We start from the raw sequence: 15,266 nt of genomic DNA, 5'->3' as shown, positions 1-15,266 counted from the left end.
ATATTTTCCAGAAGTTTAGTCTTCACCGCTAGCTGTCAGCTTGCCCATCAGGTTCATGGCCATTTTGGAGAACATCTCTGTGATGTCCTCCTGGGCAGGCTCTGTGGCCTCTTAGACTGTCTCCACCATGGTATCATCTAGGCCAGAGAAGGGAGGGAGGAAAAAGGATGGAAGGAAGGAAGGGATGGTGAGGAAGAGGGAAGAGAGGGGGAAGGATGAAGAACCAGAAAGGGAGATAAGGGGAGGGGCCAAATCTATTTTATTTTTTTTTATTAAGCAATCAGGGTTAAGTAACTTGCTCAAGGTTACACGGCCAGTTATTTCTGGGTGTGGTGCTGAGTGTCTGAGCCCGGGATTCGGTCTCCAGGTCGTCCCAACACTGGAGCCGGTGCTCTTACTCGCTGTGCTACCTGGCCGCCCCCAAATCTATTTTTTAAGTTGTTTCCTTTAGACAATTTTTGTGCTTCATTTTCCAAGCTATTGACTCTTCATAATTCTCTTCCATGACTCTCATTTCTTTTTCCAATTTTTCTTTTGCCTCTCTTACTTGATTTAAAAAATCCTTTTTGAGCTGTCCCAAGAGGACTCTTTCAGCTTGAGACTAATTCATATTCCCCTTTGAGGCTTCACACGTAGGCATTTTGACACTGCTGTCATCTTTTGAGTTTATGTTTTGATCTTCCCTGTTGCTACAGTTGTTTTCTATGGTCAGGGATTTTTTTTTTTTGTATTTTTTTCTCATTTTAAAATGTTGAGCTCTGTCCCTAGGGTATAGGGAGCAATATGCCAAGCTTCTTGTGCTGGGGACCAAGGGTCTGATCACTGGTTTTTGCACCAGGGCCTTACATGCTGGTGGCTGGCCCACTACACTTGGGTGGCCCAGCCTAGTAGCTCCTGTTGTGCCCTGGGTTCTGGAGCTGGCAGTTTGCCTGTTGTTCTGAAGCTGAAGGTATCACAGTTGGCCTTCTGTTTCAGTAGTCTGCTAAACCAGAGCCACAGGTCCTCAGTGGCTGATCTGTGCTGTGCCTAAGAGTCTCCCAGGCTTGTTCCCCTTTTACCCTAGCAAGAGAGACTTTTCTTGAAATGCTTCTGAGTTATCTCGGACTGAAAAATTGTTTCATTCTGTCTTTTTGTGGACTCTCTCACTCCATAATTCTTTTAGAGGCTTGATTTAATGTCTTTTCTGAGGTAAACTGGAGGGAGTTCAGGTAACTTCTTGGCTTCTCTCCATCATCTTGGATCTGTCTCTCCATCATTATTTTTTAAAATAAATTTTTATTGATATTTTCTTATTATTACATCATCATAGTATCAAAACTTTGTTATAAAAATTGATTTAGTTATAGTCTGACATAGTGAAGAGAAGGTTAACAGAAGGTTTCCAGAAACCCTGGAAACCTGGATTTGAATCCTACTTCCTCAGGAGGAATGTAGGAGCTACCCTGGAGGAGCATTGCCTAAAACAGGGGTGGGGAAGCTGCAGCCTCAAGGCAGAACAAATCCCTTTATTAAGGAGGGTTTGTTCAGTGAAGTTTGGATTCAGTCAAAGGGCTCTCCTTGAGGACCTAGAGGGTCACATGTGGCCTCCAGGCCACAGGTTGCCAGCTTCTGACCTAAAGGCTTCCCAATGTACCTAAGAAGGGACTGCCAAGGGAAAGTAAGCACAGCATTGATACAATCCATTGGTGATCAAGGTTATAGATTGGAAAGGTCAAGTGGCATAGCTGATAGAACACTGGAGTCAGATAAACTTAGATTCAGATGTTATCTATAACAATTACCAGTTGTGTGACCACAGGCAAGTCATTCAATTTCTTTCTCCCCAAAATAGAAGCAACTTCTTTATAATTCACCATGTTAAGAGATTTGCCCAAGTTTCTTGAATTGACTTTTCCAAGGTCACCTAACATAGTATAGTCACCTAACAGAATTGGTTAGAGCCAGGACCTGAATCCAGGACAACTCTTAATTCCATACCATGCTGTACTGCCTTATTGTATAATGAGAGCTAATACTCTGGAGGATAGAGTCAAGATGGCAGAGTAAAAACAGGAACTTGCTAGGTTCTCCCCCAGACCCCTCCAAATGTCTGTAAAAAAAATGTACTCTAAAAAAATTCTAGAGCTGCAAAACTCATGGAGTGAAACAAATCTCAAGCCCAAGACAGCCTGGAAGGTTAACAGGACAGGTCTATCTCACTGGGCTCAGAGTGGAGCATAGTCCAGCATTGGCCATGCCCTCATAGAAGGGGCTAGAGCATACCTCACTGGCAACTATAGTAGTTTCCTGACTTTTTGGCCCACAGATACCAAAGACAGCATAGAATGTAAGTGGGAAAACTCTGTCAGACCTGCATGAGAGAGGAGCTCAGTCCAGCCTCAGTCCTGGGGCAGTGGGGGTGGTGGTGGCAGCAGCTGCTTCCATAGTTCCCTGGCCCACAGACAGTGTGAGATTCGAATAACTGATCAGAGGGTGATTGCAGGGATCTCCTTGCTGGTGCTGAGGCAAGATTCTCTTCCTTTGCCCTGGCTGGATCTGGGATGTTGTCTTGAGTGGTGGTTCTGGGGTGAGAAGCAATGCTGGTGTGGCAGGGCTTGTGGCAGCAGTGGAGAGAGAATCCTCCTCACAGTTCCAACACAGAAAAGAGTGCTTGTGGTCACTCACAGACTGGAGCACAGGCCAGGAAAGGAGTAAACGCCTCTCCTTTGATCATACCACCTTGGAAGAGCTGAAAATTTATAAGTCTCTGGAAGTATCTCTGAAAACAGCTGCACAAGACCCCTGAAGCTCGGGACAGTACTCCCACCCACACCCCCACTGGAAGCAGAGTCTTACCTTGACAGAGACTTAGAAAGCCAAATATTTGACTGGGAAAATGAGTAAACAGTGTAAAAAAAAAACCCTCAGACTATAGAATCTTACTTTGGTGACAAAGAAGATCAAAACATACAATCAGAAGAAGACAACAAAGTCAAAGCTTCTCCAACAAAAACTGCTGAGAGCTATTACTCTTATTATTATCTCTCTTACTGGTGAGCTAAGGAAATAAACTCTGCTGTATATCTTTAAAACAGGAAACTGCAAAGATCTGGAGCTCTCCAAGGTTCTCAGGTAGGACCTCAAACTATGCCCAGCACACAGTTGTCCTAAATAGTCTCTCTTTTTTCTAAGATTCCTTTAGCTGCCATCTTGAATGGACACAACAGTCAACTGGCATTTATTAGCGCATCCTCTGTGCCAGACACTCTGTGTCCCAGACACTGGGACACAAAGAAAGGCAAAAGGTAAGGACTCCTGCTCTCAAGTAACTCATAGTCTCAGTCCCAGTCTAGTTTTGCCACATGTATCTCATTGGGTCTAAAGGGTCTGTGTGAAAGACTGTAAAGCAGTAGCTAGTGAAGCCTTCATGGAGACAGGAGATGAACAGACAACAGCTGCTCCTTTGGTATCTAGTAATGGTCCACATTCCACAAATACTTCAAAACAAATCTTGATCTTGTAGACTATGAAGACTTCTTGTCTATATACATTAGGACCTCCCTAAGTCCATGAACATGAGTACATGGATATGGACACAAAGAATAGGGCATTGGGGGATGGGAAGAGAAGAAGCATTTATTAAGCATATGTTATGTGCCAGACACTGGACTAAGTACTTTATAAATATTGCCTCATTTGATCAGTGTTTGGCAGAGGAAAATAGACAAAAAGCATATTTTGTTATCTTTGATCCTTTGAAGGTGACAAACAAAGGTCAACACAAAGTCAGTTCCTCCCATATTATCAATGTTAATTTCCTCTGTGAATATTCACCATAGAAAGAATGATTCTCCAGAAAACAGATGCACTCACCTGCTTCCAACTCCCACCTATCTCAGTACTCACCTTTGGAACGTCCCCAATTCTTATTGGTTGGATCCTAAAGTCTTACCTCATAGTAACTCTGAACAGCATTCATGAAGGCTTCATCAGCCACAATCTGAGTCTCTCCATTGAGGAAGGCCTGGAAACGGTCTTTGACTGTTTGTAGCTGCTGTTTGCTGATCTGGAAAACATTTCAAAGAAGACAGACAGAAGCACTAATTAGAACTTCTAGAGAAGAATGAATAGGGTTCAAGAACTAAGATTTTCTGTCTTCAGTCTGGAAGGTTCTACTTATCTCCTTGGTAGGGACAATGGCTCATGAACATCCTAAGGATAGAGGAGCTAAAGTTCTTCATAGTTATATCTGCATTGAATTTCAGCAAGGATAAATCACAGTATTTTAGACATAAGTGACCTCAAAGGGTATCTAGTCCAAACCCTACCAAAGGCATGAAACTTATCTTTTTTTTTTTTTTTTGCCTTTTGGAGGGCAATTGGGGTTAAGTAACTTGCCCAAGGTTACACAGCTAGGTTGTGTGTGTGTGTGTGTGTGTGTGTGTGTGTGTGTGTGTGTGTTGTGTCTGAGGCCAGATGTGAACCCAGGTCCTCCTGACTCTGGGGCTGGTGTTTTACTCACTGCGCCCCCCCAGCCACCCCTGAAACATATCTTTAACAAGTGACCATCCAGGCTTTGCTAGAAGACTTCTAGTGATGGGGACCTCACTACCCTCCACAGTAATACTGTACTTATTCATTTATGCTTGTAAGTATTCTACCACTTTGTTGCTAATCACATGCACACACACACACACACACACACCTCCCCAAGTACTTCTACCTCTAATATAGAGATGACAGAGAGCTTAGAACTATGTAAAGTATGTGTCTTCCTTCCATGTGTCCATCCATCCATCCATCTATCCATCTAGTCATCTAAAGTAGCTAGTGGTGTGTTGTATAGAGGGATAGGTCTAGATTTAAGAGGATCTGAGTTCAAATCCTGCCTCAGATACTAACTATGTGATCAGGGGGAAGTCACTTAACCTGTTTGCCTCACTTGCCTAAACTGGAAAATAAAGATAATAGCATTTACCTCATAAGGGTTGTTGTGGGGATCAAATGAGAAAATATTTGTAAAGTGCTAGTATACTGCCTAGCATTAGGTGGGCTATATATATATATATATATAAATACTTATTCCTTTCCCTATCTATCTCATGTTGTTAGCAGAAGTTTGAGTCCCAGATTTCCAATAGCCCTGTGGGATATCTCCAATTGGATGTTACACTGGGATCTTGAACTCTTCAAGTACAAACCTCAAGTTAACATCTAAACACACACACACACACACACCCCCTTTCCTCTCGTCTCACCTTTATGTATTTATTGCAAGAATTGTTATTCTTCCAGTAACTCAGGTTGAAAAGTTCTCAATTGTCTTTAGGTCTCAACTCTTCCAATCCTGTTCCCATACCCCTGTGATCAGTTTTCAAGTTTTGCCCATTCCATTTCCATAACCACTGATCCTACCTCTCTTATATCTATCCCATTCTCTTATGCAAATCATTGAGGCATCAGAGGCAGGGTTTTAATTCACATCTCCTTGATATCAAGTCCAGTGCTCTATCTACCATACTACACAATGAACAAACACCCCTTGAATTTATATCTTCATCACTTTTCATTCAGACTACTGTGCTCATCTTTTCCCAGGGTCTGCCTTCCCCAATCCATTCTTCACACGCCTTCAAAAATAAGCATCCTGAGACACAGATATAGCTATATCAATTCCCTCCTCAAAAACCTTCAATGGCTCCCTACTGCTCATAGGTTAAGATACAAACTCCTTAACCTGACATTTAAAGCCCATGTCACGGCAGCCTCCCTTCCAACCGTATTTCTCTCCACTCATTAAATGACTTCTTTATTTCAGCAAAGCTGGATAACTAGGTATTCCCTGATCATATCTTCTCCTCTCTTGTTTCTATAAATTTAGTTTGTAAATACTCCCTCCACATCTCTAAGGTCTATTGAAATCCCTTCCTTTCTTCAGAACATAAAACAGGAACCACCTTTTCCAGGAAGCTTCCTTTGATTCTCCCTGTTATGAGTATTCCTTCCACCATATTTCTTATAGCATTCTCTCCCATGGTCCTTTAGCCTTATCCCTGTCTACCTCATGTCATATTTATTTATGTATAAGCCACAACCCTATTAGATTATAAATTCAGTGGGGACAGGGCCTAGATGCATTTAACCTATATGTTCCCAGAGCCAAATACAGGTGTGTTCCATGGTACAGGTGCGTAATGGATATTTATTGAGTTGAACTGAGTATTTTTTTTTTGTTGATTTTAAGGATTTGTGGTTCTGTTTACCTCACTTCCAAAGTTTTGAAACTATGCACTGCATGATAGATGAGTATATTCCTTAGAGTTTATGAGTCCATGTTTCTAGGATGCTGCAGAATTCAAAAGAAGTGTTTAAACACAAAATTCACTGTTAATGTATCACTCAAAAAAGATGAATGGAAAACCATATATCACAAATTCTTCTCCCGAAAGTACAATCTAAATTTACCTTCATTGTCCTTTCCTTACCAGTATAATGCAGGGTGTTTTAGCCTCGGAGTCAGATGGAGTCAGAAAGACTAGGGCTCACATACTGCTTTTAGATTATAACTATCTCTGTGACCCTGGGCAAGTCACTTAACCTTTCACAGTCTCAGTTTTTTCAGTTGCAAAACTGAGATAATGATAACTATAGCACTTGTTATTGAATTATTTGTAAAGCACTTTGCAAACCTTAATATTCTTTTGTCACTTATAACTAATATCTTTCCCTTTTCTTTTCACTCCAAAGTATCTAGTATCCTAAGCAGTCCTTGAAGAGACAATGTATCTGAAAGCCATTCATAAGAATGAGCCAGTAGTCATTCTTAGGGAATGTCAATCAGCCTTTTAAAAGAAAACCATGGTAAAAGGACAGTGATTAACACAAATACTGAATCTCTAATGGTGGAAATTTAAGTCTTAGGACAGATGTTGGTTATTTGGGTTTTTAATCTGAACCTGAGTCAATATTTCACCAAACTGTTTAGTCTATGCTTAGGGAGCTATTAAGTTCCAGCAAGGTCAGTTGATTTCTATTTTCTGAGGGTTTTAACCACAAATCATTAAAAAAAAAAAAGAATGGATGATACAATCCAATCCAATCAACATTTATTAAGCACTGAAATTCTGGCCTGAGAGATAAGAAACCAGAGGACAGTAATTATAGAAACTCCTGAACTGTGAGTAATACTGATGGATTTTGGCCAATGGGATCACCTTGCACTGCCGAACAGACCTTTCTGAGTGAGAAATGTACTTGAAGACTGGGGTCATTTCCTTTCCAACTTGATGAAGTTCTACATCAGTATCTCCATTTTTGGGGGGGTTTGCATTTGTATTACCAGAACTTAATGCAGTGGCTGGCAAATAGTAAATGCTTAATAGGTACTTGTTGATTTCACTGACTTTGCCCAGACAGAGACAACAAAAACCTTGTGCAATCCAGAACATTATGTCTCTAGATATTTATTTCAATCTGTTGAACCTTATCTATAAGAGAGAGCCTTCATATCCTGATTATAACAGTGATTTGTTTTGGTTGGGTTTCACATATTTTCTAGCAACCCATAAACCTTCCACATGGGTGCCCATGCATGTCCTCCATAAGACAAATTCAGGAGGTTTATTTGAAGAAAAAAAAAACTAACTCCAAATTTCACACTATTCCTTCCAATTTTGAAAAATTGATTAAAATAAACAAGTGATTTAAGAGCCTTCAATTGGCCTCAAGAGATGAGTAAAAAGTACACAATTATATTTCTGTAAAGCCATCCAAAGCTATTCATATCTTTTTATCTATTATATTAATCAAGAAACTGACATCTCTTTGTACCACCAAATCTGAGTCTTCTCCTTCTGTAAGAAACTCTTGCAACTGATAAATTAGGACTCGCATCATTTTAACAAAATATTTTCTTCTCATTTCCATTTCTTTACATAACATTCTTCTCACTTTCAGTATTTTTTATATATTTACATAACATATTACAGGGAAGATATTTTATTTCTATGGCTTGAGGGAGGAAAAAAATCTTTTAGAGAATTTATGACTAATGTAAATAAATAGGTAATTCTAGTTTGAGTAGGGCAAATAGGCATCAGGATTACCTGGATTTATTCTTAGAACTCTCTTTAAAAAGAAAAACAATATTTGGAGGTTTGGGCAATTAGAAAATAATGGTTTTCTTGTCTATTTTTCTCTGTCCCTTAAAGGTCATACATTTATTTATTAATTTTCTTTTCCAAAAATATATGTTAAGTGCCTACTTAGTGTGGGCACTGTTCCTATATTTGTGTGGAAATAGACTGTTCTATTCTGCTCCCCCCTTCATTTTTTCACCTTCTTCAACAGTCTCTCATTTGGAGTGAAAGGCCCTGGATTAAGATTCTAGCTGTGTTACCTGTGTGACTCTGGGAGAGTTGCCTAACCACTCTGGCCCTAGTTTCCTTGTGTGTAAATGAGGCAGTTGGACTGGATGACTGTAAAGTCTCTTTTATCTCTCTATTTATAATCCCATAATCTGATGAAGTCAAATCAAAGCACTTGGCTAAGAGGACACTGAAAGATTATTTTCCCTCACTCATACATCATCCCAAATAGTTGATGCATATTGCAAAGGCAATTTTAGACTTTATACAAGGGGTAAAAAATAAAATTTTCTAATAATTACGGACTTCCAAAGTAGAATGGCCTACCAAAAGAAGCAGTGAGTTCCTCTTCATGAAAGATCTTCAGGCAAAAGTTAGATGGTTGGCAAATTGTTGGACAGATTACAAGACTATAGATTTAGAGCTGAAATGGACCTTAAAATGTCATCAAGTTCAACCCTCCCCTTTTACAAGTGAGGAAACTAAGGCTCCAACTGAATTGCCCAGAGTCACACAACTTACAAATGTGTTCTGCAGGTATGGCTTGGATGAGCTGCTATCCATGGTCCCTGTCACCTCTGAGATTCTGTGATGTTCAGAAAGGAAAAGTCCCCAAAGAGCTCTATGTTTTATTTGGATGTGGGATGTCCTTCCAGTATTTTGAACATGAAAGGGGTAGGCTTTGACCAAATTTTCTTATGCCAGAGGTTCTTATCCTAATATCTATAGATGGATTTAGAGGAAACTATGAACTTGGATAGCAAAAAGAAAAAAAAATTTGTTTTCCCTAATCTCTAGTGAAAAACTAGCATTTCCTTCAATTTAGGAAAGAAAGAAGTTCTTCTGGGGAGGGCCCATAGGCTTCACCAAATTCCCAAAGGAGTCTTTAGCACAAAAGAAGTTAAGAAACCTGACCTTATATCAATGTTTTCCCTTTCTTTATTTTTCCTTCTTGTTCTCATATTATAGTTGTTCACTCCCCCCTTCTCAATCTTGATGACATCTCACTCATGAACAGATTATTTTTATTCTCTTATTCTTTCTTCTCATTACCTCAAACCTTTAATTCTTTGAATTGAGAAAAACTGACAGTGTAAAAACCCAAACCTCCCTTAACTTAACTCCCAAGTTAAGAGAGATCTAGGTTCTAGTTTGGGATACATCACTAACTTCTAGTGAGACCTTGAAGAAGTTACATTTCTCTGAGACTTAGTTTACTTATCTGTTAGACAAAGAAGTTGGACTAGATCAGGGAACCTGTGGCCCTATGGGCCTTCAAGTGTGGTCCTTTGACTGAATCCAAACTTCACAGAACAAATCCCTTTAATAAAAGAATTTGTTCTATAAAACTTGGACTCAGTCAAAAGGCTGTGCCCAAGGATTTAGAAGGTCACATGTGGCCCTGAGGCTGCAGGTTCCCAATCCCTGGACTAAATGATCTCTGAGGTAGCTTCCAACTCTAAAACTCAGTGCTTTTATGCATTAAATCACAAATTGGAGTTCAATATCACATTGTGTATTGGAAAATTTGATAATGAACTTATCATTGAAAATTAATTTGAATGCTCCCTGTAAGTCAACTCTAGAAGATCCAACAATGAAGAACTTCAAAAATTGTAGCCAGAAGTTTTCATGAAAATTATTTTGCATTTTAATATTGTCATGCCAATTGCAGATATGTCTACCAAGTGTATGAAGACATCATAATCATTATGTGTCAGGAATGGGAGATGGTTAATAGGGAGCTTCAAGGGAGACTATCAAACTATGGTTTCCCATAAGAATAATAATTTAGATGATCAGATATACAAAACCAGAACCAGGACAGAGCAATGGGGGCTTTGTCTCAGGGGAAAACATTGAAAAGGAGCTGGAAACTCTTGTACTCCTTCTACAGCACAGAAAATTGCATTTAGAACCTGATGTAATTAGTGAGAATAATTAGTTAAGATTGGACACTACCAGACAGTATGCCCTTCTCTCCCTTCCACTGCTCAAGGACGTAGGGAAGGGGAAGTATTTCTCTAGGTACAGGTAATGTGCAGAGGAGACAGATACTTCATGGTATCAAATCACTAGGGACAAAGGTTAGCATGTATCAAGGAAGTGAAAGTGGTTCCCTACAAAGAGAAGTTAATATGAGAAGGGAAATTTCTGGGACCAGGCTTCTCTGAGGAAGAGAATAAGTTGTGACTCAGTTAACTTCACATCTGTCTGTGCATCTCTTGTCTCACTGTCTCTTTTTCTTTCTCTACCTCTGTCTCACTCTTTATTCTTACTTCCCTTCTTCTGTCTGCGTCTCCCTCACACATGAACACATACACACAATATACACAAAGCAAAATTCTGACTCATTAGCTGGCTTCTCTAAGCACCAAAATCACAGGAATGTAAACTGAGGTTGATCCTGAAATGAACAGTATGCCAAAAACACCAGGGCAAGCACTAGATTTATTAATAAAGGTCTGATTGCATCAACCACCCACAGGTGCTCCCCAGAAAGGTATGAAGATTTTGGTGAAGAAAGAAAGCTCCATAAGCTAGTCTCAAAGTAAATGCAGGAAATCATAGAAATCCTCTGAGAGAGCTCAGACACGTATGGTGGGAATGCCTGCCCACTGGATTTTATAGATATTGTCATGACCTCTGTTTATCTATACAGACTTTCTGCCTGTTGAAATTACTTTTTTTCCCTCTCAAGTGTGATGTCAGTGACATTTCTGAGGTGTTGGCTTAATAATTACTACCTTTACATTTATCAGAGAAAACATTTTTCTTTTAAGAAAGAAGTTATGTGAACTCTGCCATGTAGCTCATGTTGCTTGGTAGCATCCCATGTGAAGTTAAGGATTCTAGGAGTAAACTAGAAGAAATATAGTTGGGGTTTCTTTTGGAAGATGTTTCCCCCCTCCTCTCTTTTTTTTTAAGCAATCAGGGTTAAGTAACTTGCTCAGGGTTACATGGCCAGTTATTTCTGGGTGTGGTGCTAAGTATCTGAGCCCAGATTTGATCCCCAGGTTATCCTGACACTGGAGCCAGTGCTCTTACTCGCTGAGCCACCTGGCCGCCCCAAAAACAATTTCTTTTTTTTTTTTTTTGAGCAATCGGGGTTAAGTAACTTGCTTAAGGTTACATGGCCAGTTATTTCTGGGTGTGGTGCTAAGTGTCAGAGCCCAGATTCAATCCCCAGGTCATCCCAACATTGGAGCCAGTGCTCTTACTCTCTGAGCCACCTGGCTGCCCCTCTCCCCCTCCTCTTAACATTTTCTACAATTGGAAAACTAATATCTGCTTTTGCAATGCCATGCCTGTAATAAGGCTTTCATGAATGTATAATCACTTGAGTCTTCTTAAATCACATGATGCCAACCTCTTTTTGTCCCTTCTTTTTTTAGCTATTACTGTTATTTAGATAGAAGGGTAGATAGTTTTATTTATTTATTTTTTGATAGAAGATCTTTATTACTTTCTCTTTACCACAGCATACTGTTTTGTAGTTATAAAGACATGATTCTGGGGATGTTTCCAACTTCTAGAGATTTGTAATCAGCTGATTGCTATCCTTAGAAGATGAAAAGAAGAGAAACTAAATGAATCTGTGATTGTCAAATTCTCTTATGAGTCTTTCTGCCTTTTCTCTCTCACCTTGTTATCGACCCGTGGCTCACAGAAACTTAATTTAACATCAAGGAAAGTTTTTCTCAATATTTTAATGTTCTTACTACTAAATAATCACATAGACAGCTAGGAATATTCACACATCAAATATCAGTGTAGAATGTTAACTCTCTAATGGTAGGGACTGTTTTATTTGTGTCTTTGTATCTTCAGTACTCAGCACAATGCCTGTCCCATAGTAACTTCATAATAAATCCTTGATGAAGTACTGATTGACAGGCTTTATTTTTTTTACTAGAAAGGGAATTCTTCTGAAGAGTATTTATGTAAAACCAGAAGAACAAAGGGGCTTTCTTGGTTTTGAACATGTAGTGACCTCTGCCTGAAGCCTTCCCTGCCCCAGTGGCATTTTCTGTCCCTCTGTGTTGTATAATGCCCAAGTGCTTACTCCTGTATAAAACCTAATTGTTGAGCTGGTTCCCAGGCAGAACACTCAATTTCAGATAAAACCTACTGCTCTGACCTAGCTCAGTCAGGCTTCTATACTGATCAAGCCTGTGATGCTGGGAGTTCCCCATCCAGCTGGCCTGCTCTGCAGGAATATTATCGGGGACCATCCCCCTGCTGTTAGAAATGTAATTTCCCTTTTACTTATCTTTTCCATCAATTTACTAACATCCCTTTTGCTGCTATATTGGTGCTTGTTGCCATGGTATTCCCCATGATCCTGAACTTAGATACCCCCTACTCCCTCATCTTCAGTTTACAGATGTGCTGCTGCTCATAGCAGGTATTTGATAAGTGTTTGTTGAATTTGAACTTGAATGGCATCTATGGAAAATAAACAGAGTCTTGTAGGATACAGAAACACTTTGAATGGATACAACCTTTATTACTTTAAGGGTGCATTGCTAAGTAGCATATTTATAAATATCATATAAATATCAAGATTAGCAATTATTTTGTGGAAATAATTTTGGAAAATAGGCTTCCCAGGGGATCTCCAAATGAATTAAACCACTGAAATTTAAATAGCTGTTGAATATCCAAGACTTTCCTCATTGAAATTTTACTGCAGGTACCAAAAAGAAAACCAGAGAGCACATGGTGATTGCTTTCAGGTCACCCATTGTTTCTCTTTCCCATAATAATAGCTAACATTTAGAGTATGCTTTAAAGTTTGGAAAGTATATTTTAAATATGACCCCTTAAAATTCCGAGCCTCAGTTTCCTTTTCTATAAAATAAAGTGGTTGGACTGGGTGGATTCAGAGGACCCCTCTGTAATCAATTGTACCAGTAAGAGAAGTTAAGTTCACTAACCTATAGTGCATAGATTCTATCATTTTTCCTTCTTTTTGGAAATTGGCCAGGTTCAAAGGATAAGAACCGTCTTCAAAAATGGTAAACTCTTAATAGACCCTTTAAAGACTACTTCAAATCACTATTAATAATATGAGAAATACAAATCAAAATAACTCTGAGGTTTTACCTCACACCGAGCAAATTGGCAAAGACGACAAAATAGAGGAATGGTCAATATTGGAGGGAATATGGAAAGATAGCTAGATAGCTATCCTAATACAAAACTGGTGAACATGTGAGGTGTAGACTCCTTTCTCTGGTCTCTATGGAACAATTAATATGGGCATATTAGTCACTTTTCTTTAGTATAATGTCAATTTATTTTCCAGAATGTACATATACATGTACACATAAACATATGTACATGCATTGACTCAGCTAGCCCTAGAAGAAGAGATCAGAAAATGCATTTCTTTCCCTTCTTTGCAAATGGGGTGTTATGGGTTGAGATCTTTGTGTACAATGTCACACTTCAATGATTCTTTGGCACGTTTTCCTGATTTTTAAAAAATCCTCCTCCCTTTTTCTTCTTTGCTATCGCTGCTGCCCTTTTTTCTTGAAAAGGGCCAAAATGACATCACTATGTTGTCGTCAAAGTACAGTGTGTTTGACTGTGGCTAATAGGATCTATACAAGCTTGGAAAACTCTACCTTAAGTTGGGCACAAATAGTCCATATGAACATTTGGTGTGGAGATGTCTATAAATAGTCCCATCCCATGTTTCTGTTGAGCTACTGCAATTCTGCTTTGCTCATAGAGCACATTACTTTCTTTTATGTGGGCACACCATGTTGGGCAGTCCTGTGCCAACGTCTCCCATGTCTCACACTTGATTAAAAAAAGACTATTTCTTTGCTATAAGGGATAGCTCTTTGAGTAGGAGAGAGGGAAAGTGCATATTGGGAAATGAGTCTGAATGAAATCCCACTTCACTTTGCCATGTGAATTACTGGTAAATCATTAACCCTCCAAGCAATATTTGCATTGTATAAGGTTTTGGGGTTGACATCTTTGTGGACAATAGCTACGCAATAGAATTTCATGAAGTGTAGCAAATAGCAATGAGCCATTGCAGACACTGAAGAGGCAGATTTTTAGGCAAAACAGTTTGCTTCTTAATCTCCCAACACATGTGATCACTATTTCCTTAAAAGAGTAATGCAATATCTACCACAAGGCCTTTTTTTTTTTCTTTAAGAGGGGATCTTTACTTAGAAACTGCCTCTATATTCACAGAATGTCAGAGCTTGGCAGGCCAATCTATCCCAAATCATATTTAAAGAAGATTCCCCTTAAAGTGGTCCAACAAGTGGTCATCCAGACTCTTCCTGGAGACTTCTGAGGACAGGGTACCCACCAACATCTGAGGCAGGCCATTCTACTGGTAGAAAGGAGGAGGTTTGGGAAGGAGGTTTGGCCCTCTTATTTTAGGCCTAAACTTGGTTCTTCCACAAATTCCACCTATTCTTCCTGATCCTGTCCTTTGGAGCAAGACAGAACAAGTCTCATCTCTTCCTCAAGACAGAATACTTTACATGCTTGTACAAAGCTATCATTTGCCACTATCTTCTCTTCTCTGGGCTCAGCATCCCCAGTACCTTCCATCAATCTTCATGGGGCATTAACGGCAGGCTCTTTACCACGTTGCCTTCATTTCCCCAAAAATGTGGGGTGCAAGTCTGAAAAGAGAACTTCATCTTTGGTCTGCCTAGAGCTGCTTACAGTAGTCTCAGCTCCCCAGAGACAGAATACCTAGGAATAGTGAGGAATTTCTCAATGGGAAACTGGCAATTTTGCCCAGTAACTGATGCAAAAGCAAATCCTCCTTGCAATGGGTGTATTTTGGTGCTCAAGCACCAAGCTTTGGCTCAAGCACCAAGTTTTGGTTCAAGCAACTGGCAAAAGAAGCTGAAGAAGGGAAATGATATTTTTTTCTTA

The 15,266-nt window shown here is 39.5% G+C and overlaps 1 protein-coding gene across 4 annotated transcripts in view; it reads right to left on the bottom strand.

Annotated features, from left to right (window-relative positions):
- The window catches only part of CADPS (calcium dependent secretion activator), a 567,121-nt gene that overhangs the window by 460,097 nt on the left and 91,758 nt on the right, over window positions 1–15,266 (bottom strand). For all 4 annotated transcript variants that reach the window (XM_069084197.1, XM_069084192.1, XM_069084194.1 and 1 more), the window contains exon 2: window positions 3,932–4,045. In XM_069084197.1, the coding sequence (XP_068940298.1) occupies window positions 3,932–4,045 (114 nt within the window). The remainder of the gene's footprint in view (window positions 1–3,931; window positions 4,046–15,266) is intronic.

The sequence above is a fragment of the Petaurus breviceps genome, unplaced genomic scaffold (assembly GCF_028583685.1).
Source record: "Petaurus breviceps papuanus isolate PSGF00001 unplaced genomic scaffold, PetGlider_PUasm1.0 174, whole genome shotgun sequence".
NCBI classification, from domain to species: Eukaryota; Metazoa; Chordata; class Mammalia; order Diprotodontia; family Petauridae; genus Petaurus; species Petaurus breviceps.
Note: the sequence above shows the minus strand (reverse complement) of the source record. Positions and strands in the feature narration are given on the sequence as shown.